The 24,175-nt window shown below is 44.2% G+C and overlaps 1 protein-coding gene across 8 annotated transcripts in view; it reads right to left on the bottom strand.

The window, feature by feature from the left end:
• Positions 1–24,175, bottom strand: part of SLC67A1 (solute carrier family 67 member 1) — a 117,973-nt gene that overhangs the window by 14,385 nt on the left and 79,413 nt on the right. For 4 of the 8 annotated variants that reach the window (XR_016440229.1, XR_016440228.1, XM_090032515.1 and 1 more), the window contains exons 9-10: positions 12,532–12,633; positions 8,699–8,819 (exon numbers count right to left, since the gene is read on the bottom strand). Coding sequence is in view for 3 of the 8 variants with exons in the window: in XM_090032515.1 (XP_089888641.1) it covers positions 8,699–8,819; positions 12,532–12,633 (223 nt within the window). In the remaining 5 variants the exon portion in view is untranslated. Of the gene's footprint in view, positions 1–67; positions 2,370–8,698; positions 8,820–11,527; positions 11,605–12,531; positions 12,634–24,175 lie in introns of those variants that run through there. The other 4 variants (XR_016440232.1, XR_016440231.1, XR_016440230.1 and 1 more) reach the window with 3 other exon arrangements.

Genomic DNA, 24,175 nt, shown 5'->3' with positions numbered 1-24,175 from the left:
GAGAGGCAATATAGTAACACTGACACTTCTGCTAGCACTAAAATGACCAATGTTCTCTGGCACCAGAAAGCTTTTCTATCTGGGGGGGAACCAAGGGGACAGGGGAGAAGGTCCTGTCTCAATTGGTTTCCAAACAAAAAAAACTCAGTGGGGGCTACATGTTCATTTAATGCGTTGTAATTACAGCACATTAGTTTAGTACCTGTAATTATAGATATTACCTTAATGCATCATAATCAGCACTACTGTGCATTACCAGTGGGACATGCTTTTTTTTGGTGATGCTAATGTGTGGTAGACTAATTCTACTGTGCAATAGCATGGGTTTTGTCCACTGCACTAATGCACAGTAGAATTTGGTGTACTGCACTTCAAGCATCTAGTGTAGACATTCACAGTTGTTGCATCTAAACTAGTGACACGGAAATTGTTGCAATACAGTAAGCCTCTGATCCATCTAACCAGGAATCCAGCAACTATTGCTTTCATCTTCCTCTGAAACAACCCCATACCACAGAGGCAACATGATAACCTGTCTTAACCCTCAAAATAAGCAAGTACTTTCACACTTCTTGAAGCAGAGATACAGGTTACCTGTTTCAGGATAACATAAGGACTGACCTGAAATGTCAAGTTTTAAAAGGCATGCATGTATGCACATGCACCTACCTTGTCTTCCATCTCTCTCTTTCTCCACAGTTTCTAGACCCAGCAAAGTTCAGGCATGGTGAAGGAAAGAGGCTGTTCTTGGGCACTTCCAATTTTTAATGCAAAAGCTGGAAGTGTCATTGGATTGTTTGCTCTTATAATGCATACATAATCTAAGGGCTTGGAAAACTTTGGGGTGTACTGAAGTAAAATCTTTCAAGACTTACTCATCACCAATTCTGTTAACATAAAATGACAGCCTCTACAGCTACAATGCTGGGAAGGTGGGGGTATAAGGATGGGGTGGTGCAGGGGAAGCAATAGGCACTGAAAGCTGACTTGAATGCAAGATCTTCAGTTGCCTACCACTGGCCTGAACCTGAAATTGTTAACCAGCTAAAACTACTCACTTCAATTCTTGCTTGAGGGCATTGCAGGGAATTACAGGTAATAAAAACAGCATGTAGCAACCAAAAGCAATGTAGGCAGAAATGAGGTTAACAAAAAGGGGCTGAAAAAACCAGGGTCCTGGGAAAGAATATGGTTGTGCAAATCCAAGAGGACCGGTGAAGTCAAGTGTGAGTCAAGGCCTGGGTAAGTAACATTTTGCTGGGTGAAGCTGGCTTGTAGATGTCATCTCTTGGGATGTACAGAAGAAAGACCTAGTTCTCTACCTGTGTATGGATGGTAGGTAGTGAGAAACATGTATAGAAATGTCCAATTACTGAAGCAGGAAAAAGTACTGTTTCCTTGTCTTCTACTCCAACCTTGCTTGTTTCTTCCCCCCTGTCTTGTATTACTGCATTTTAGCCTGCCTTCCCTCCTCTAGTGAGATTTTTATATGCCACATGAAAAAGCAGCATGTACGGCCCTTGTATACTACACGCATCTAAATAAAAAGCTGTGTCTTATTACGGATTCCCCGATGCTGGCTTAGCATTAAATCATAAATGCTCTCTCCACTTATGTCTTTTTGTGCAAAATGCATTATTAAACTATATATGCTGAACAGTTTAAGTATGGATTTAGGGAGCCAATAGTAGGGACGCTTCCCCTGAAAATATTGGCCAATGTGCCTTTACCTCCACACTAGTAATGCAAGAGATGATGCATGTGTCATTCTAACATTTGCCATATGGGCCTGATGGAGGCACTGATTACAACAGAGAGAAAGGGGGAGTGGATTTCCAGTTGTTATCCATCAGTATAGCCCCATTGACTTCAGTGGAGGTAGCCTGATTAACAACAGCTGATGGTCCAGTCCTGTTTGTTAAGTGCTTGCTATACAATTACAAATGACTTTTTCATCTGTGAAGGCTCTGAAGCATCTGCAATCTGTCAGCTCCATGAATTATTGCAAAGCTTTGTAAGTAGTAGCTTTCTAAGCATATCCACGGCAGAAATATGTAGCAGTGGTTTAATCCATTTTATTTTCAATCTTGGTTGCTGCAGTCAAAATACACTCATATGGGGGGGTGGTTAAGTGCTTTTTAATTTTTATGGACAAAGGAGTAAACTTCTGTGTAGCCTGAATTATTGATCTTTTTCTTCTTTAGGGGGGATTTTATTCTTTGAAAGATACAAAAACAGAACTAGGTTGACAGCTAGCTGCAAGTAACCAAAGGATGAGACTCCAAATTGTTTGTACAAAAGTCCACCTATTGTTGGGCCCACAGTCCGCATCAGGGGATGAACTGATGCACATATCCCAAGCATGGCACCTGGAGAAGATAGCAGAGAGCAAACACGGAGAAGGTATAGGTTAACTGTAGTTACAAAGGAGCACAGAGCTGGAATGAACCTTACGTCACAGGGTCTAGTTTCCTGCTATCAATCACAGGCAATTGCATCACATAATTCCTCTTATCTATCTACACTGTAGTCCATGCCATGCAACACTGCTGCCTTTGTATCTAAATTACTTTATTTCGTTTCATTTAGTGCCCCTGCATTCTGCAAGTCTGTTGGCATTTTTGACTGGTTAGGAAGAATAAGAGTCCTGTTTTCAGGTATAGGGGCTGCACCCTGAGCTGTCTAGATAGCACAATATGTGAGCACACCTGCACTATTCCATTCTTGTAGTTTAGACTGAATACTGGAGTAGCAGGGATCTGGATCAGAACAGAGACTCTGAATCCTTTTGTTGTGGGGCAGAGAAGAGTGGCAATCCAACCACGTATCACATTAATGGGGGTTGAGGAGTGCTGCACTTTCATCCAGAGAGCTAAAAACTAGTTGAGAAATAAGCCAATAAAGAGGGGGTAGGGGTGAGAGGAAATATCTCTGGGAGGCTTCTGGGGACTGCTACCAGCAAATGAGTAATACCATTGGCCATTGTTTGTGGGATTGTTGGTCCCCTTGTGTAGGCTTTGATGAAACAAAACATGTGTTGGTGTCCTGACTGTTTAGAAAGAACAAAAGGGTCTGTTCTCAGGTTTGGGGATCATGCATGAGACGTGTGGATCCCAAAGCTGCCATTTCTTCTGTGGGAACAACCATACAGACACTTTCTATCGTTTCCCCCGTCCCCCCTAGCCAGGCATTTGAATGAACCTCATTACCATACACAACTGCCAAACTGGTTGTTAACAGTTGAGCTGGCACTCTTTTTTTTTCTAAAGCAGAGATCTGGCTTCTAAACTGGTTGGGTTGTCAGGTCTGCACCTCTGAGACACTTAAATCTGCAGTAAGGTAGTAGTGATTTCTGTTTCCTAAAAAATTAGATGGGTCAAAATTAGATCCCCTAGCTGTAAGCACCATTGAGCTTTGAGAGGTTCCAATCTATGGTCTGCCTCTAGGATGAGTTTGCATTTGTAGGGCTCAAAGTGAAGCGCTTACTGGTACCATTCTAAAAAGTGTCTCATTAAGCAAAATATCTATATGCCGTGTACCTTTCACTCTAACTTGGAAGCAGGCCAAGTAATGCCAGAAATGGCAGTTGCATTAATTCTTTCTGTGCCTACCTCACCTTTCTTTCTGCATGGTCCCTCTCCCTAAAATTCTCCCCTCTTGCCAGCCATTTCCCTTGTCTCACAACACAAGTGACCTGTTCTCATTTTTCTTTTCTTGATCTCTTCCAAGCCCCTCACTCTACCTTGTCCAACTCAGCCCCATAGTCTCCCTGACTCAGTTTTCCAAATCACTCTCTCTTTCCAAATCACTTCAGGGTTTAGACCCAGAGGTGTCTACTAGCCAAGGGCAGTGGGGTCATTGGCCTCCCCTTGGTGCTTTTATTTGAGCTCCTACATTTCTGAATACTCTAGCCTCCCTCCTTTTTTATTTTTATCATGCTACCATGCTAGGATTATAGTGCTGCTCTAGATCAGTTCTCAGATCATCATGCAATAGTGTAGTTTAATTCAAATGTCAGGCAGGTAGCAAGCTATGGATCAGCAGTCTGAGTAATGGAGAGGAGCCACACTGAGCTAGGAAAACCAAACAGGGTATGCCCTGTCTGTTCCAAGAACAGGGTCATGTACCAGGATGCAGGCTGCTGGAATGCAGCAATATAGGGTAGGCTGCCATATTGCTGGATCCTGGATAAAAGCAGAGCTGAGAGCTCAATTTGTTCAAGCTCTATTTTAACCTCTGGCTATTCTCATACCATTGAACAGAATCACCACCTATGGTGCCATAAAGCAATGAGCCGGTGAAAGGAGACCCCTAAACCTCCCTTCTAAGACAGGGGATTGAGTTGTGCCAGGCATTGTGCGGAGACAAACTGTGACTGCTTCAACCAGCATTCCCATCGGCTCTTGCATGTAGATAAATGGCACTCAAACATAGTGCAAAATGCCTTCCTGCCTTTGAAGAGACAAAATCAAAGGGAAACGAATGAAATCATTTCCAGTCTGTTCCTTTCAGCTGAAAGCCCCAGTGATAAGTTAAAACTGAAAGGCAAAATCATCAGCTCTAATTGGAAGTGGCTTTAGGAATTCAAGCTCTCATCCACAGAGCTGAATGCCTACTGCAAGTAGTGATTAGCATCCTAGCATGTACATATTTCCTGAGAAATCTACCTATCTAGAAAAGGCAGATAGCATATCACATTTAGAGCCAGTGGAAAAGAATAATCTATCCTGCCCATCCATTTTATGAGAGAGGCACCCTATTTTGTGGGTGGGTTGTCTTTCTTGTCATGACTCAACCCTCAGAAAGTCAGTGGAGAGATTGATTCCTCTGTAGTGGATGCTGAAAAGCTCTACAGAGGACTGTAAATGCAGGGCAGAAATTCCACTGGTGAACAGAGCAATCACGTGAATGTGGCTAAAGTGAAATGCTGACACCACATCCTGATTTTTTTGATATGAAAAAGCTTGAATGTCAACTGTAGCATTAAGGCAGGGCAGGGTGGGACCTTATAAACTCACTCTCACTGACTAATAAAAAGATGAAAATGTAACTAAAAATGACTAATTTGCAGTGTAAATTTCATGTTTGCATAATCAGGAGATTAGCGTGGCTGATATGTGGGTGGAACAGGTAGTGTGTGGTACCGCCCATGATCAGAAATGGGTGGCAGGCACTTTAATAGCCGTGCTTCTCCATGAGACACCCGTGCTGCTATTCCAACCTGCTGCTCCAAAGGAGCTGATCACGCATGCATTGCCCTGTTGTATTCAGCCCCCTGGACTGAATGGCTGCCCCTGCCTGAGCGGACTTTATTGTTAAAACATTTTGGTTTTTTTAATGCAAAAACATAAAAAGGTGAACAGATGGCATTTGGCTTTTGGATCTGGACATGCGACTTTTATGCCTGGTTTTCCCTTTCCCTGGCCACCTGCCTTTGCTAAAGCACTGCAATCCACATCTTCCAGCTGCATCCTCTGTTTATCTAGCCCTAAGCCCAAACATCAGACCACCTGTTATTATTTGCACTCCTGAAGGGCTTGAGTTGTAGTTGTGGCCCACTGTGCTAGGCACTGTACAAACATGCACTTCATTCCTGACCTGGTATAGTCCCTGCCAGTTTACCCCTGAGCCCACACACAACTCCCTTATCGCAAAGCAATCTTTTCTTGCAACCCACCCCGGGGTGTCACTCCCCCCTCAGTTCCTGTGAAGAGTCTACCAATCCAGCTGAATTGCATGGTGACCTAATAACATACGCAAATAAGGATAAGGATGAGGCCACTGAATTCTATCATTTGTATCTGAATGTAGCCTCTGGGCTTTAAAATCAGGGCATGTTCCATTTCCCCCTGCTCACAAAGGCCCTTTTGAGAATTATCTGGATAAGTTCCAACTTTGCTCTATGTTTAAATGCCATTTACTGCCCTTCCCCCACAGCTTTCACTCTTCACTGAACATTTCTTAAATGTCTTGAAACCAAAAATTTTAATTTGAGCAGAACTGAGAGCCCAGGCAAATGTAGCCCTTTACCTCAGGAACAGCTAACTGGTTTCATTAAGTTTTCAGCTACGGTGCATTCAATGGGAATGCTTTCAGCCTTACAAATAAGTCAAGGATGTGACCTTTCCAAAGGCTTTCACCCAGAAGGAATCCAAAAGTGCTTTAAGAAACTTTCCTGACAGGTTGTACTATCTGTGGGTAAAATTGCAGCTGGGGTTTGCAAACACCCATGGCTCTGTGTGTGGGGTGGGGAGGGTGCATGTGCAAGCCAGAATTTGGAGTTTGACTCTTCCAACACTGGATCTCCTAAAGGAGGGAAACTACATCTACGTGGGCTCTTTAGCCTGGAAAGGCGCAGGCTCAGGGGTGATCTGATGGCCACCTGTAAGTTTATCGGGGTGACCACCAGGATCTGGGGGAACGTTTCTTCACCAGAGCCCCCCAAGGGATGACAAGGTCGAACAGTTATAAATTCCTGTGAGACCGTTTCAGGCTGGACATAGGGAAGAATTTCTTTACTGTCCAAGCCCCAAGGTCTGGAACAGTCCGCCATCAGAGGTGGTTCAAGCACCTACTTTGAGAAATTTGGATGTTTATCTTGCTGGGATCCTGTGACCCCAGCTGACTTCCTGCCCCTGGGGCGGGGGGTTGGACTCGATGTTCTTCCAAGGTCCCTTCCAGCCCCAATGTCTATGAAATCTATGGTGACCAGAACCATGTGTGCAGTGCTTAAGAGATGGGAAGCATGGTCTGCAGATAAGGACAGCCTAGTTCGGTACGCTTCATCTCACACAAAAGGACTCCTGACTTCTACACAGGAAGAAAGTAGATGGAAGGCTCACAGTAACATGACTTGGGTAGCCTTAAGGCACATGCATTTCTAGCTGTACCTTGAGAAACAAATAGATACAACAACATCTGTGTTTACCACTGATTTGCAGCCACTTCTACACTGAAATGTAGAAATGTTTAGCAGCCCATAGAAACACCCCAAAACAGTCTAAAACTAGGGTAGGCAACTGTATCTATCTGCAATCCAGATTGTAGATGTTCCTTTGAGATGGCTGGATACATAGTAGCTGGCTTTCCTTCCTTCTTTCACTACAGCAAGGCTTGGAGCTCCAGCTGAGGTTAGCCTGATGCTTAGAAACCCCTTCAGCCTCTTCACCCTTCCTTTCCAATAATGTGATGACTGAGTATCTAACATAACCTACAGCAATCGAGAATTCTTATAAAATTCATCCTTGCAGCATCTCTGTGCAAGTGTGCGCGAGAGAAACTGCATTTTTAACTCTGACTGCATAGCTGTTTATGGTAGCAAGATGCATGGCCAGAAGCATTCAAATGTTAAAAAAAATGACATAAATCTTTCTTTATTGATGGGAATATATGGCCACATGGACTGATATTTGCAAGTGCTACAGACGTGCCAGCAGCCTGAGCCTTAATGACAACTTAGACTGGGCAGTTGTAAGTGGAGTGTTGCTTGATACCGCATCATTAATACTGCATGGGTTCATTTCTATTGCCAACATTCATTGCACACAGCTGTCCAAACCAGCTTTCTCAGGCAACAGCATGTTTAGTATAACTAGACCAGTGCCTCAGTGTTAAAGCACCACAGCTATACTTACGTAACAGTGACATGGCATAAGGAAGTGCAATAGCCCTAAATCAGGGCCGTCCAACTTCTGAGTGGCTGAGAGGCCGCAGACCACATGGGCTATACCATGTGGGCTCTCCATCATACTCCTGCACTGCACCAGTGTTTCTGCATCCTGTGGGCTCCTGCCATGCTGTGAGCCACTTGTTGCTGCACTGGGCTGGTGCACCCTCACCACATTAGGTCACCAGGTCCCTTTTCTGCTCCTGGTCCCTCAGCCTGGTGAGCTGCACCACCCTCAAGTGTGAGGGCACGCAATAGAAGCCAGGGGAGGGAGAGAGAGCCTGGAGACTCTGGTAGTGGTGGCAGCAGCAGCTGAAGTGATGGAGTGGGAAGAGGTACCCAGACTGGAGCTTAGAGGCCCCAGGTTAAGCCCTCAGGGGCTGCATGTGACCCGCAGACCACCCGCTGGACAGCCCTGCCCTAAGTCATGACCTGCCACTTGCTTCCATTGCAGTCTCCTCAAGGACTAGAGCCATCAGTTTTAATTTGCTGTTTCTGAGGACAGATTGGTGGTGGGGCGGTGGTGTTGAAATACAGCTGAACACACAGGACTGATGCAAGGCCCTGCTGAGCTGAGCCCTTAAGCATATGCAGAAGTATGCACAGACCCTCTATGCTGGGGAGATTTAAGACTATGTCAAAGCTCCACGATTCAGCCTCTTGTTATGTTTCTGGCAGTGCCAATCACTGCTGGTTGCTGGCTCATTGCAGGCACCCTTGTAACTCTAGTCATGCTTATTCTAGGCAATGTTCATAGGCTGGCAAAGATGTGGGACTAATATAGGTTACCCTTTGTTCTAAGGAAAATTATGCCTGATGTGATGTGCTCAGCCCTTGGAACTCGGCATTCTTCCCACAGATCTCTAAGTCTCGGCTGACAGCATCGGGTTCAGCAGCACACAGAGGGTTTATACACAAGCCAACTCTCAGTTTAAAGCTTGGAAGCTCTAAAAGTCACAAGCCCTGAGCTGGAGTAGGAGGCGCAGCTGACTGAATTTAGGGAAGGATAAAAACCCCATTAAGGAGGCTTACCGGTGTCTGAAGGGGGGACGGCCTTGGTGAGAATGCTGTCTGTGATGACGCCCACGGTGCAGAATGCAAACACCATGGGGAGAGAGATGATGCAGTAATGGAACACGTTGGTCATCAGAGCCTGGGCGGCAGAACAGAAAACATCACAGCCTCTTAGAGAGCCAGCCTGGGCAGCACAAGTGGCACTGTCCTATCAGAGACGCAATCCCCACAGCACTTAATAAAAACAGACTGTGCCAGACCCTTAGCTGGTAGAAACTGACACTGGGCTAATGCAACAGAACTGATTTCCACCAAATGAGAAGCTGGCACATTCAGGTTTCTTATCCTACCTTTGTGTTTGTTTAATGTATTATTATGTGCACTCAGCACATGTCACAAATTATATCCTACCGAACAAGTCAAAACCGCATTTAGCCTAGCTTTGCTAATTCACAAAGTCTGACAATTCTCATAACCCCTACCCTTCTCCCCACTCCCTTGGTTGGCTCTCCCAACCTCGTGGGAAAGGTTTAATAGCAGAGTAACATGGTCTCATTAAGGCTTTATTACTAACACAAAACCACCTAACTCATTATCATAAATAATTAAAGCTTAACTACACTTGCCAAAATAACCTGATAACGTAGGTTATGTAATGCTGTTCTCTGGGATTTCTAATCCAGTTTGTTTATTTACTTGCCAATAGCTTCTCCGTGTTTAGTAATCTGGAGTGGGTCTCCTGGTCATCAGTGTATCACTGTAAAATCTTCTTACTGAACAATCCTTAAGGGAGACATCCTCCCAGCTGCTTAGTACTGTGAGACGTACTGAACACATATGTGATGGGGCTAAAGTAGCTCTCAGTTCACTCAAAATCCTCACCGATCAAATTAACTCATTTCTCTGGGGCATGGAAAGGAAATTACTCTCTCCCCTGCTCTTGGAAGTCTCTTATCCTAGGGTTAACTTTCAAGGTGTATTTCTTCTATTGTGGTCTAGAAATCCTTTTCATCCTTTGTTAAGCTGGAAGTTTTACTCATTGTATCATACCAACCGGATTTTTCTTTAATAAAATCCAGTCGATGCCTCTTGGCTACAGAGTTAAAACAAGCCCAGAAACAGTTCTAACTCATGATTTGGTGATGCTGAGGTTAAGAACAAGCTTTTTTTAACTGGATTAAGATCTACAGATTAATTCACTGTCTGGAGACATGAGAGATAATGGTTGTGACTCTGAGGGGCCTCAATGTTGGAGGAAGGAGTGCACATTCTAGTCTGTGGTGTGCAAGGTAGTCAGAACAAAGCAAGGATAACAAAAGCACCTTTTCAAGAGCAAATGCTGGCAGGAACTAAACAGGGATCAGAAGTGTATATAGCTACAGCAACCAGCTGCTTCCCAGACATTGTGGTAGCTGTAGTGAACGGTCAGAGCAGATCAATACCAGAATGATAGCTCCCGAATGCTGTGTGGCCCCATCAATCCTGAGCACTAAGATGACGGAAATGACAGATAAACATGGAATTGCTGCTGCGAATGCCTCCTCCACTTCCTAATGCTCTAGGCTAGGGACAGACATTCAAAAAGCCTGAGCATGAATTGATCATTTTGTAACTGTACACATATTCCCTCTGAACTGATAAAATGCTGGCACATGCCTGCAGTGGCTCAGGCTAGAAGCTGGGGGGTGCTAGAGGAGCCCTCCCTTCCCTTTTATAGGGCTGAGTAGAGTGGGGTCATGGCCAGGCCCTAGCAGGATGCTGTGATTAGGGAGGGAGTCCCCTCACACCTTCATGACAGAGCATTTATCATCTCTGTTATCAGCATTTAGCACCCCATCAGAAGACAAAGCATTACTTATTAGTTCAAGCTCTTTTTAAACAGCTTTTTCCAAAGGAAGGAATGCAGGGACATTACCAGCTGAGCTGTTGATTAGCTCCAAAAGCTAATCTGCTAACCTGTCCTATCTGCCTTACACGGCATTAGCTAGCATACCACATGCTGGCTACTGTCCGTGCTGTGGGAGAGAGGAGTAAGGGGATCTCTGCTTAAGCAGTGGGGGGGGGGGGGAAGGGGGCGGTAGGGTAGGGGGAAGCCAGCAGACCTTGCACTGCCTGCAAGTCTCTTTGCCGGAGCTGTAGGCAGGGAGCAGAGGGGAGGGGCCAGTTCTGCTGTGGAGCAGAGAGCCCCGCCCAGCCCAGAGAGTATGCTGAGATGCTGGGGAAGTTTGATTTAACTTAAACCAGCAAGGGGTCTGGGAGAGACATTGCAGAAACTGGTTTGACCCAGATCACTTAAGGCTGATATTACATTCAACCAGGTTTATCTCAAGCCAGTTTCAGCCATTTTCAAACTGGTTTATGTGTGCTGAATGTCTGTTCTGTTACAGGCTTAAACCAGTTTCTGATCACTTAAACTGGTTTATGTGTAGTGTTTGTCCCTAGCTGGAAGGCCACAGTCTCTGATGTATATTAGGGTATGTCTAGATGCTGGGACTTGAATTTGTTTTTAAGCTGGTTTGTAGACTCAGCATCTTTCTGGAATACCACGATAGCAGGGGCACAGTAAAAGGAAAAAGTTAAATGGCTATCTTTTTGTGTAGGGCCAAACTTACGTTTTTATCTACTTTAAAAGGGGAGGAGGGACTGCTGTTTGGGTAAGCACATCAGTTGTTATGATGTTATCGCTATATTTGCATAAGCCTTTCATGATAGAAGTGAGCTAAATTATCCTAGTTTTGACCCTGAATGAAGCAGGGTTATAGTTGGAGTGGTTTTGCTATGCTCTGGCATTACAGCCCTATCCCCACAGCTTGTATGAGTATCCCCTGATAGCAATGCAGTTGTTACCTCTGTACCCTTTGACACTCTCCCTTGCAACATGGAAGAAGAGGGTCCAAGTCAAAAAACACCTTCTGCCCCAATATCTGTAATCAGTGCAATAAGGTCCTGCTGATGACAAGTTGCCTCCACACAGCTTATTTCTGCCCTGACCTCCATTATGAAAAGCCACCCCAGAAACGGATGTTTTCTTGGCAACGCCTTGAACAGAGTGCTTTTTAATAAGCTTGACTTGGCGAAAAGGCCTGCAGCTGCCTTTTCCTATGAATAGTTTTCATGGGAAGTCATTCCTGACCCTTGTCTCTCTCAGGCCCAGGCTGTCAGGATGTCCTAAGCCCTCTGGGCATGGTCTAATTGCCAGCTCTGTAATCCTCCCACTCCAACCCCCCTCAGCAGCCACCAGGATCCTCTCGGGCCTGGACTGCTTCCAAATCTGTCATATTAAGCCACAGTGAGTGGCTTCTCTGCATGAACACAGTGATCGATGCAGTGAAATTTTAATAAGGCTATTTAAATTACTGTGCTTTTACTCATTTCTCATTGTTATTGCTGAAGACATGCCCAGCAAGCTTATGCAGCCTCATTCATACTATTCTTGATACTGTTTAATGCTGCTGCATCCAGCAAATGTATTAAATGAATAAAAGATAACATCTCACTCACTTTGCTTCTTATTTTCTCTTTAAGACCCTCATTCCTCTATTGTTTCAATTAATTAAACTGTTGTGCCTTGATAGGAATGTTAAGATGCCTCAATCTGCTGCATCACTCATAAGACAGCAAGATTAAGGTGGAGATTCAGACTGCCCTTGGATTCTGCAGCTCAAGTGGTTTGGGCTACATATAAATTTTGTATTGGTATAACCATTCTAGTTAGTGATAGTGGGCTCACACCTCCCCTTCCTTACAGGAAGAGTTATCATGCTGCTGCTGTAGTTGAAGTGATACCGCCCACATGATGTATACTTTTTGTCCTCTTTGGGCATTTTTGAAAATCGCATCTTGAGTCTTACCAAGGCTAGCCCCACGCCACCAAAAACGACAACGCCCAACATGAGTAGGGTATGCTCTGTGTAGTAACTAGTTAGCCTTCCAATTACCAGGCCCTGGATCACCTAGGAGAAGGGTGAATAAGAAAAGTTAAATCTTAGCTGAAATCCTTTTAGCAACCAGTAGGCCGGAGCTCTTGCTAGCGTTGCAGGCCAAGAATTGAGAATCGTAACTCTGGTGTTGTAATTCTGACTGTCACTTCACTGAGCGAATTCAGGTGAGATCAGGTCCCATCTCTGCTTCAGTTTTCCCTTCTGAAAAATGGAAATAGGGTTACTTCACTATCTCAGTTGGTGGTTGTGAGACATCATTCATCAATGTACATAACAAACACTAGGCTGGATCCTATGTCCTCTGTATGTGCCTAAGGGGTGCTTGTGTAAATTTTTGGCCCTTACAAACAGCTTGGATTCTTTTTACATTTGTGTAGTTATGCTCACCCTGCACCTCTGCTTTGGAGCACATTCAATAGGCTTCACTATGGGTGTTTAGGCACCTAGGCAGCAAGGAATCATTTGGGAACATGTGGAATGCCGAGGAAGTCCCAAGACACTAGTCACAGACAAACCATGATTAACAGATGTTTGACCCACAGAAAGATGCGAGCAGTTCTCCCATTTTCTACCCCGATAACATAGTAGTTGAAGAAGTCACTTACTTGCTCAGGGAGGAACATTTGGGTTTTTAGCCCTGGCCCTCCTTCCCTCATTACTTATAGTGGATTTGGACCTCAATCTCTCACTTTCTAATTCTGCAGCCACTAAGCCAAGGGATAGACATTACCCAGAATGCTCCCAAGCCCTCCTCTTGAAGCTAGCCTACTGCAGCCAGTAGGGGAAGAAATGTGGAGCCAAGCAAGTGGAGAACAAATAATTACAGGATGGCTGGCTCAGTGAGATGAATGCTGCCTCAGAGAGGAGGAGCGCCCTGGGTTCTGTCTGTAGCCCCAAGCATCCAAGTCAGACTATGACCTGTTTCTGCCTTGGAAGATTTAGACATGCCGGCAGATATATAAGCCTAGGATCCTGGGTTAGGCAGAGGCTTGTCCAACTTCAAAGAGTTGTTTCAGCTGGGAAAGACCTTGCTTCACAGGGGGAATTCATTGAGGCAGGAGCCTATTTCGAGCCAGAAAGTTTTTTGTTCAGTGTAAACACAGGCTTGTTCTGACTCTGGGGCTTTTGCTTCAACTTGCAACATGCTGGCATGGGAATATTTTGAACCATAGGAGTTACATTAAAATTAAAATCTACAGAAAGGAAATTAAAAATAAGCCAGAAATATAATACATACATCCCAAGTTATTAAACAGAAAAACACCGAAAACATCAAATAAATTAACATTAAACTAAAAATAGATATATATTACTAATGTACACACAGAAAAAATATATATAAATGTAAAGTCCAAATTGAAACAAAGCATTTCAACTGATCCAAAATGAGTTTTTGAAAATGTCGTTTAATGGTAAAAAATTTAATTAGCTTTGTCCCTAAATCTCCCCTGCCAATCCTCCCCTGCTTGTTCCACCTCTCTGCTTCATGGTAACATGGTATATGATGCTATATTTTCATGTTAATTGGGGCATTATACACTACTATATGGTATGGAAGTCAGATACTAGGCTACAAGTTCAAATCTGAATTAGGTGGTTTAGTGATGTGCACTGCTACTGCCCCGTTCAGCAGCTGAGTAACCTGCTGTGAAATGAATTTGGAGGGTTCAGCTCACTTCCTATTGGGAAATGACCACCCCCTTTAGGGGGAACCCCCCCCCCAACTGATTACCCCATCTGGTGTTAACTGAATGTCTGGTTGGAAGGCTCATCTGAGAGCCCATGGACAGAATGGGCATGAAGAACTGAATCCTCCCTGACTGCAGAAAAAAGCAGGGATGAGACATAATAATGGGCAGCATAGGGAAGGCTGTACTATGGTTTTCTGTATTAAGGCAGTTCTTTGCAACTCAGCTGCCAGCCACGGGTGTCGAGCTGACTCCAGTCATGATTCCTCCTGGGAGATTAATAAAAAAAATATCCAGCTTAATGTAGGGAAACTTAAAAGGGCCCCTCAGGTGTCTATCATCAACTATGCGTCCCTAACCCATCCTCATTTTGACTCTGTAACACACTGTAATGTCAATCCCAGGGTTAACTAACATTTCAAGCCAGGTACTCGTCTTGCTGTTACGTAATGCTGAGCTGGAAAACCCATCAGAGGTGACTGATGTATTACAAGTACACAATAAGTAAGTCTTTCCATTCATTAACAAGGATTAGCTAACAAAGTCATGTTCAAAGGGAGGGAAAGATCATTAGGAAACTGAAAGGCAAAGAAAATAATAGCGTAGGGGGAAAAATAAAGTGTATGGTCTAGATCCTCAGCTAGGTGAGATAAGCTCTTCTGGAGCTACTACCATTTATACCAGTTTAGTATCTGCCCCATACTTAGGACTTTTTTTCCTTCAAAGCTTGTTGTTTGTGGCTATTGTAGCCCTTTATCTTCCAAGCAACTAGATGGAGGGAAGGGAGAAGAAATGCTATATCTCTGTTCTCTCACCAATGGGAAGATGGGAAAAGATGGTCAACAGCTTCCTACATTCCAATTGCCAGGAGCACAGATGACAAAGAGAAGAGAATGTGGCAGTGAGCCACAGGCTATTGTGCAAAATCCTAACACTGCCCTTCAATTCCTGCATTATGAAGCTGTGTCAATATGTGGGGTGCCCTTGAGGCCTTGTCTACACTAAGCTGGTTCAGATGGCAGAAGTTCCAGCCGCAAATAGCAGCAGCCAGAAAGCGTTCACAGCCTTACACTTCTGGTACCTTCACCCAGCTTCATTGCAGCAGCTGTACTAGCAGAGTGCAACTACAGGAAGGGACAGACAAGGGTCTTTGGGTAGATGTGATATCTTTTATTAGACCAACAAAATAGTTGGAAAATGGTTCTTTGCAAGCTTTTGGGCGCAAACACCCTTCTTCAGCTGAAAGTTTTAAGTTCAAAGAATCAGCTGAAGAAGAATGCTTGTGCCCAAAAGCTTGCAAAGAACAATTTTTCCAGCTATTTCACTAGTCAAATAAAAGAAAGATATCACATCTACCCAAATAACCTTGTCTGCCTATATCCTTAGACCAACATGGCTACAACTAACCACGCTGGAAAGGGAGCACTAAAGAAGGTTGAAGGTATGGGAGCATCTACATGTGCCTTCTGTTGCGTATTGCATCATGGCAGAAGCCTATTATCACTCAACAAAAATGGGGGATTTAACTGCTATAGAGAAGCTTTGAGTATGGATGCATTCAAAGCTCTGATAGCCCAACACGGTAGTATAAATTAGGTCACTGTAATGCAACTGAAAAATCATGCTATAAAGGCTGTACAATGACAGGAGGAAGTTGCTGTAAAAGTATCAGCAATTTGTGGTGCCTTTTGAAGGTAGGTGGAGAAGGGGCTGAGTCACTAGGTGAATAAACACCCTTTTATGGCACACAGTCACCATCAGTCTTTTGCAACTTTCCAGTCTCTACCAATCAGATGTCAAGGAGCTGCACGCCACAAATGCCTGCTGCTGCTGGATTGGGCATGTCACCTGTGCTTAGTCATGCCTGCTCATCCAACAGGAACCATAATAAGACCTGGGAGGTGAGCCCAGTCCCAGGGTCTGCCCTGAGTTCTGTGTGGCTGACTCAGCAGCAGGTGCATTCCGATCTAGATTTAGCAGCTTGAGTTACACACCCCTTCGTATCTAATCCCTGCAAGAAGAAGGAACCGTTCCCAATTAGGTGAGACTTGGACGGAGTGTTCCGTGGGACAAATTCAACCTATTTGCCTGTCTTAAATTGTCCATTGTCTGTTTGATCAGGGTGTGCCCTCAGAGAACAGCATCAGAATGCACAGGCGAAATCCAACTTGGTCAGACAGAAGAAACTTGGCTGAAACACCCTGTTGCAAATGTAGAAAAAATGAATGATGCCAAGAAAAAGGTTTAAGCTCAAAGAATCAGGACACAAGAAAGGTCAAATTCTACTCAGCATGGTTCTCCTGAGCTAGGCTGATAGACACCAGCTGAGCACCAAGCCCAGTGTGCTTAGGAGGCAGGAGGAAGGGGGATAAAAAATAAGACATTACCTCTTAGCCAAAAAGATTAGAGGGAGAGAAGTTCAAAGATGGAACAGTGTTTAACCTCTGCTGAGCATTTAGCTCACTGGCTTTCAACCTTTTTGGACCTGAGGAACCCATCACTGGACTTCAGGCATCCTTCCATAACTTCTGTGAACTGAGTGGCACCCAATTTCAAAAACTAATTTATATCTTACAGTGCTAATCTCCTTGCAGAGTGGCTGGGCAGCGGGGGGTGGGGGATCGCCCAGGCAGGGGCAAGCCAGGGTCTGGGCCTTATCTATGTACCTCCTTACACTTCACTTAGCTCCTCACAACTGAACCCTTCAAAGGATCTGGGGGTACCCAAGAATGCCCTGGCATCCTAGTTTAGAATCACTGGTTTAGCTCTTGTCTGGCAGTGAAACCAGAAGAAGAATGCTCAGCCTTAGCCTGCCTACCACTAATAAATGGCTTTGCACAGGGAATGCATTCTTCAACATGGTGATATGCCATTTAATTTTCTCTGTTGAATGGACTTGGAGGTGGTCTTTGTGCAGGTAAATGTTTCCTTGGTTTGATCTCTTCTACCTACCTTCACTTCCCTTAGCAGTGCCCCTTCCTCTCCTCTCCATTTCCCTATCCTTTGTATATAAATGGCCTTTCAATTTAATGTCCCCGCTCTCTGCAAGTCCATTTATTCATAGCATTTGACAAAGCAGGCTCTAGCTTATGGTGTACCTCTCTGAATGAGGTAATCTAGTCTATAAGGTGCCACCTTGTCTTCTTTCTGCAAGACAGAGGTTAGCATTCAGCTTAAGATCTAGTGGGCCTGTTATGGCTTGCTGAACCTACAGTTTGAATTCACAGGGTAGATCTTCAAACACTGTACCGTGAAAAGGCTGCATAAAAATGAACTAATTCTCATGGAACTGCACACTGCAGTGTTCCACTTTTTGCCACATAAGGGTCCAAGGTTTGTCACTTGTGTGAAGCTATCTGGTTAAAAGAATGACACCTGCACATGCTTTTACCATGAACCCGGTTCTGGGTTTGGCTTTAGTTCTAAATAAGAGGCATAACATAACATTACATTCTCTGCTCACTCCAGGGGCAGATTAAAGCATGGGCCTGCAGGGCCTGGGCCCAGGGGGCCAGGGTCAGCATGGCCTAGGCAGGCATTCTGGCCACAGACATCTGGGGTGGGCAGCGTGTGCTTATTTCTGGCCAGGGGCTTGCTCCAAATGTGCTGAGGAGGCCTCAGGGGCCCAGCTCCAGCCCCCCTGGCAGGTGCAGAGAGAACCTGCCCTCATCTCATGGGGAGCCTCCAATTTTCTGTTTGCCCAGGGTCCCAATAAATCTTAGTTCAACACTGGCTCACTTTGCTGCCTTCTGGCCTTTTGTGAAAGATGCAATGTAATTAAAGGATTTTTTTTTGGTTTTGCTTGCAAAAAGCCATGAATATCCCTGAGGAAGCCACCTGCAATAGTTTTATTATTGAAGGGAAAAATTTACAACTTCAATGAGAGGACTTTTTTTGTAGGAACAACTCAGACGAATTAAATTGAAAACTACCTCATTTCACCTCAGTGTCAAATATATTAAATGGCAAACTTCAATCCATTAACTTCAGTGTTAAATAGTTCAAACAACAATGTTCAGATCAGAAAAGCATTACAGATCCATTTAAGTGGCAAACCTAACCCCATTTTGGTGTCCACTATCAAAGGTATATCAAATATCCTTATAAGCTTAATGCTTAAGAAGTACCACATTTTAGCTCACATCTGTTTTAAATCTCAGACCATTTCAGTGCCAGGACTCAGACCACAAAAATGCTAAAATGCTAAACTTTAAGTCACATGCTGGGAGGCCAGGGCGAAGGGACTGTGATTGGGTTAGGAAACGGCAGCAGATGGGTGCATGGGGGCACGGGTGCATATATTGTAACAGGTACGCGGTTTCTTAATGTGGTTTAAGGTGCGTGATGAAAAGTTTTATGTTAGATGATGTATATCTTTAACTATACATATATAGATAGATATAGAAATGTATTTTGCAAAAAAAAAATTAAAATAGCAATAATACTTTTTAGGCAAACCTTAGCTCACTTAAATATTTTAACCTCTAACAACACTAAAGTCCCAAAGAGAGGTATTTTTTTAGCTTGACTTAAGCAATTAAACTTGACTCCATTTTACCTGCCTCTACTAATGATTTCTAATTATTGTTTCTAATGGTAACTTTCTGGCCACTTAACACCACACTTAAAAAATGTACATAGCAATCTAAACCCCTGGACACTTGGATAGTTTTTAAAGTTAGCACTTAAATTGTCTGCTAAGTTGCAGCTTTTAAAGGATTTAAGTGCCAACCTGATGCCATTCCTCTTGAGTACAAAGCAAATGTCAAGAGGCAAGCCTCAGACCCTCTTGGACAATCATAATTGGAGCAGTAAACCTCACTCTTCTGAAGGGGAAGTGGTAAACTTCCCCTCAGTATAAGCTGGCTGTAGTGACAGAAGATAGAGATATCGTTACTAAAAAGCTGGATTCTCAAACAGTCATGTTGATGGACAGAAGTCCTGGGCAGGATCCTCCCTTCTCTTCTACACCCTCTTCAAAAAGCTGTTTGGGGATGCTACTGCGCAGTAACACTCATTACTACACAGTCATTCAGTACTTAAAAGTACTAAAAGTCCTTCCACTGAAAAGGAAGCAATAGAAAGCAAATAGTACTTTCTCAGCTTGGATGTTTTAGGGGACTTTTTTCTTGCATTCAACCTCCGTTTCAAACAGCAAGCAATCCGTTGTTTCCCTTGGATTTATTCTTGTCCATATGGTGCTGGCCTTTGTAACCTGATCTCTTTTGAAGTGCTGACAAAAGAGCTTCTACCTTTCAGGAATCTGTTCCATCATCAATAAACAAAAGAGGAAGGAAATAGTTTGCAAGTAAAATAACAAGAGCTGCCTATGGCTCTGTACACATCAGAGGTTAAACTAATTGATCTGTTTCTTCAGATAAGCTTCGGAACTTACATGGAAAATATTTAATTGGAAACTCCCAACCAACAGAGTAAAGGAGTGATTTTTTTCCCCCTCCGTTCATGCTCCATTTGCTATGGTTGCTGTGCTGCAAATTCAATTGGCAAAGTAGAAAAGTACTGATCTCTTGTTGGCCGTGCTTAGGAAGGTCTTGCAAAATAGGAAAGATTTCCCTTGCTTAAGGTTTAAAGGCCGGATTTCTCAGAAAAGGTTTCTGATAAGCAAGCAGTAGCCTTGTTGCCTGGAGCTCCCTGATGACTTACATCTGACCTAGGCCAGTGCTTACAAGTGGCTACTCCTGGCAGGTGTTTGGATTGCTCACTTGGAACAAGTTGGTGCAGTCAGTGCAGCTGGATGGCTGCTGTCCATTCTGTGCTATGGCTAGAGTGAGTCAGATGCATGCAACCTGTCCGCAAACCTGGTCAGGAGCCAGAGGCCAACAGTGAGAGGAAAATGTGGCTTTGGAATCAGCTCCTGCCTGGGATTTTAGGGGCATACAAAAGAGCTAGGGAGGCAAGGCTATTTTTGAAGTGGAGCTGTCAGAGAATGACAACTTCAGGAGGCAAGAAGCTTCTGCAACACCCAATATATGTGAGACCTGGACCTTGTTTCTGTTTGAAGAGAGTTACTGGTATAACTATGCCCATGTAGCTACACTGGCAAACTCCCTAATGCAGAGGTGGCCAACCTGTGGCACAAGTGGCATGGACAGCTGTGTGTGTGGCATGAGGCAGACGGGAAGGGGAGGGCAGTACAGTGGCAGATATGGCAAGGAGCAGAAAACAGAGCGAAATATCGGGCAGGGGGCACAAAGTGGAGAGCAGAACAAAGAGCAGCTGATGGGGAAAGGGAGTGGCAGGCAGGGAGGGCATGGGGCTAATTTGTGGCATACCTGCTCTCTCCTACTGCCTTAGTGCAATATTTATACCAGTTTCCCCACAGCTGTACTGGCTAAAAGATTCCCTCCCCTGCCCCAGTATAACTGACTTTACACTGGACTTTATAGGTGCCTAGTAATGTCAGCTGTGTGTGCGTTGCGGGGGTTAATCACACCCCTGACAGACACATCTAGGCTGGTAAAATGTTTCAGTGTATAGTAGGCAGGTAAGGTTCTTTGGGTAGATGTGATATCTTTTCTTAGATCAGCTGAGTAGTTGGGAAAAAGTTCTTTGCAAGCTTTTAGGCGCATTCACCCTTCAGTTGTATACTAGGCCTGAGGGAAGCCCATGAATGTATTGAAAGAGGGAGAGGGAATAAAGACCTGTTCGGAGCTGAACATGGCAGCTTCCCTGAGAGAGTAATGGGATTTTTTAATATTTGGCTGCTTTTGTAGTTAGCAAGCTCCAGGCTCTCATTCATCCTTGCTCCCCCCCCTCCCCCCTGCCCCCCAACTTAAATTCTTCAAACCAAGGAAACTGAAGAACTTTCTGTTTGTTGTTTTAAGCCCTTTCACCAAGAGGATATTTCCTTAGGCCTACTTGACTATAATTAAGTCCCCAGGCCTTTAATCATCAGTCTACTACCCAGAAGAAAAAGCAAGGAGGACAGAGTGGGTGATGAGGTTATATATAATGAAAATCTCTTCTCCCAGTGATGCTCTCTCTCATCTTCTCCAAATCAACCAGTCACAGCAAGTTGCCTCCAGAGGTTGCACAGCTGGAGGTATAGTTTCTACAACAAGAAGTGCATTTAATAAAGGGGCTAGAATGTCTCATTTTCCTTGAGCCTCAGGGTAATAAATATCTACCTCTGTCTCTCATCCAGGGTTTTTTGTTAATACTGTGTGGCATTCTAGGGTTTTTTTCCTACTGTTTAAAATCATGCCAGCAATTCCATGTGTTTCACCTAATCTTCAAGCAGCAGATCCCATGCTGTGAGTTTTCCAGTACCATAGGCTAGAATTTCTCTATATAGCAATGTATACAACTCTAAGGAAAACAGGAATATAATAGCTTTCCAATTAAGCCATTTTCAACCAATTATGCAGTAGAAAAAGACCTTTTGTAGAAAGAATGGATGAGACATGCACCTCCAGGCAAAAGTTCTCATTCAGTAAATGTACTTCAAGGGGGATTTGAACTTTATGATATTAAAGCAATGGCCCTGATTGAGAAGGAATTTGTGTTTCTGAAGAACATTCAAACCTCTTGATGAAATTCCCTACAGAGATTAGATATAGGTGCCTACTGTAATGTTTTATATAACTGGGTGTCTCCTAACACTAAACAGATAGTGTGGAAGTGCCTGCTTACAAAGCTCTGAAACTTATTTGTTTTTGTTACCTTTTATCAGGTCCTCCCTCCTAAAGCTATACTGGCCTAACCACAAATAAGTATACATCGTCATGATTTTTGTAACAACTGCCATATTACTTTGGTTCTGGCTCAGACAGGGGGTTGGAGTAGATGACCTCTGCAGGTCCCTTCCAGCCCTACTTCTCTATGATTCAACCCCTGGCTTTCTTTTATTTCAGGGGTGCTAAATATATGGCTGGCAGGCAAAATCCAGCCCGCAGATCTCTGCCATCCAGACCCTGGTGCTGCCCTTGGATCTGATCAGACTAACACGGAGCATGGTGCGTGCTGGACCAGCTGTGTGGGCAGGGCCTGGGACATGCTACACACAGCACCTGCTCTGCCCACTAGGGAACTGTGTTGCGAGGGTGGGTGTGGTGTGTGAAGCAGCCCACCCAGGGGCATGTAGCACAGGTCCCACACCAGCTGGAGCAGGCCCAGGCTCTGGGAGATGCACTGCATGTAGTGCCAGCCCCATGAATGATGCGTGCCCCCTGGCAGCTGGCCAGACAGAGCCCAGGGCAGATACCACATGCAGTGCAGAGCTTGCTATAGGTAGTCTGGGATATATGCTACGTGACCCTGACCAGACTGCACCACACACGCTGCCTTTTCTTGCCACTCTGGGATCTGTACTGCAGGCAGTGTGGTTCCCAGACCAGCTGCAGCAGGTGTTGGCTCCAGTATGCTGGGGGAAGGGAGGGGAGAAAGTCTATGAGCCTGATCCTGCCCATGGACTGGCTCCATGACATTCTTGTAACTTTATGTCTTGTGCCAATGAGTTTGACACCCTTGTTATACTTCATTTGCCCCTGCCATTTTCATTTATTCATCAGACCTTAGCAATTCCAATTTTGGTCATATTCCACTTTCTAAATAACTGATTCCTTTGTCCTCTGGTCAAAACCCTTTTTGTTGGTCTTGCCTTTAAGTTGTTGCATTCCAGAACCTTGTTTTCATTCTCTGATCTTATTTCACTCTTCATTTTACCAGAATTCAACTCCTCCCCATCTCCCTGCACCCCCCCCACCTCCACCCCCACTCCCTGGCCCAAGCCTCATTACTTTACTTTATTTTAAGGTCGCACAACATTTAATAATATCCTATATTATTAAACTGCACCCTTTGCTTAACTGGAAACAGAGGTATCTGAAAATTATTTCAAACAAATAATCATAAAAAAGTTGAAATCTTTCAACTAGGCTTAGATCTAGATGTGCTTTTACAGGATTTTAAATATTCCTGCATTTCACTATGGAAGTGGCTGCAAGTCAACGGTGGACAGTTTACTCTTACATCTTCTTTACCATTAAACTGTGCAATCTGAAGCTGATAAACATCCCACATAATGCTATTTATTCCAGATGTTCATATGCTTCACAAAGGAAGATTGGAACCAATACTGTCATTTTAGAGAGAATCTGAAGCAGAAAATATTTGATCTAAGATCAAGCAGCAAGTTAGCAGCAGATTTAGAACAAGAATTCAGGTTGTTCTTATGTGCAGGCCAATGGTTATCTACAGGACTCTTCCAAAGTTTTTCAGGGAGGACATATAGGGTGCCTGTAGACATGCAGGGACACTGCTGTGATGTGCTGTAATTAATCAAATCTGCTGGAGTGTGATAATTAGCATCTGCATCTTGTGTATGGTATATTCAGCATCCCTGTGCTTCCAAATGGCGGTGGGAGTGCTTTAGCTAAAGCTCATCGAATGAACTTTAGTTAAAACACCCCTGCTACCATTTTGAAGCATGGGGACACTGAATACATGAGATGCGGACATGCTGAATACACAAGACACTGTCCCACAAGGCATGTCCTATACTGCAGGCATTTTAATTAAAGCAGATCTCATTGAAGTGCCCCATCCCCCACCCGCAGAGCACATGTAAAGTTGCCCATATAGGCCAGATTCTCAGCTGCTGAACGTGAGCTCCACAGACCATTAACATACCCAAACTGAGGCCATTGGCACTGCAAGCCAAGGAACAGAGGACTAGATAATATGGGTCAGTTAAGAAGTCAAGATGCACAACCTTCAGGCCTGGTGGATGTTGCTTTGTAGATATTAAGCATTCTGTTCTGGCCAGATTCCATCCTGGGTTGAGGCTGATCCCACAATTACATTTTAGAGGGTCCTTATATAAAAATAAAATCTATTTAGTTAAC

This window comes from Crocodylus siamensis, chromosome 2 (assembly GCF_052110815.1).
Source record: "Crocodylus siamensis isolate JL-2025a chromosome 2, ASM5211081v1, whole genome shotgun sequence".
NCBI classification, from domain to species: Eukaryota; Metazoa; Chordata; order Crocodylia; family Crocodylidae; genus Crocodylus; species Crocodylus siamensis.
The sequence above is the reverse complement of the archived record's forward strand: the minus strand, read 5'-3'. Positions and strand labels throughout refer to the sequence as shown.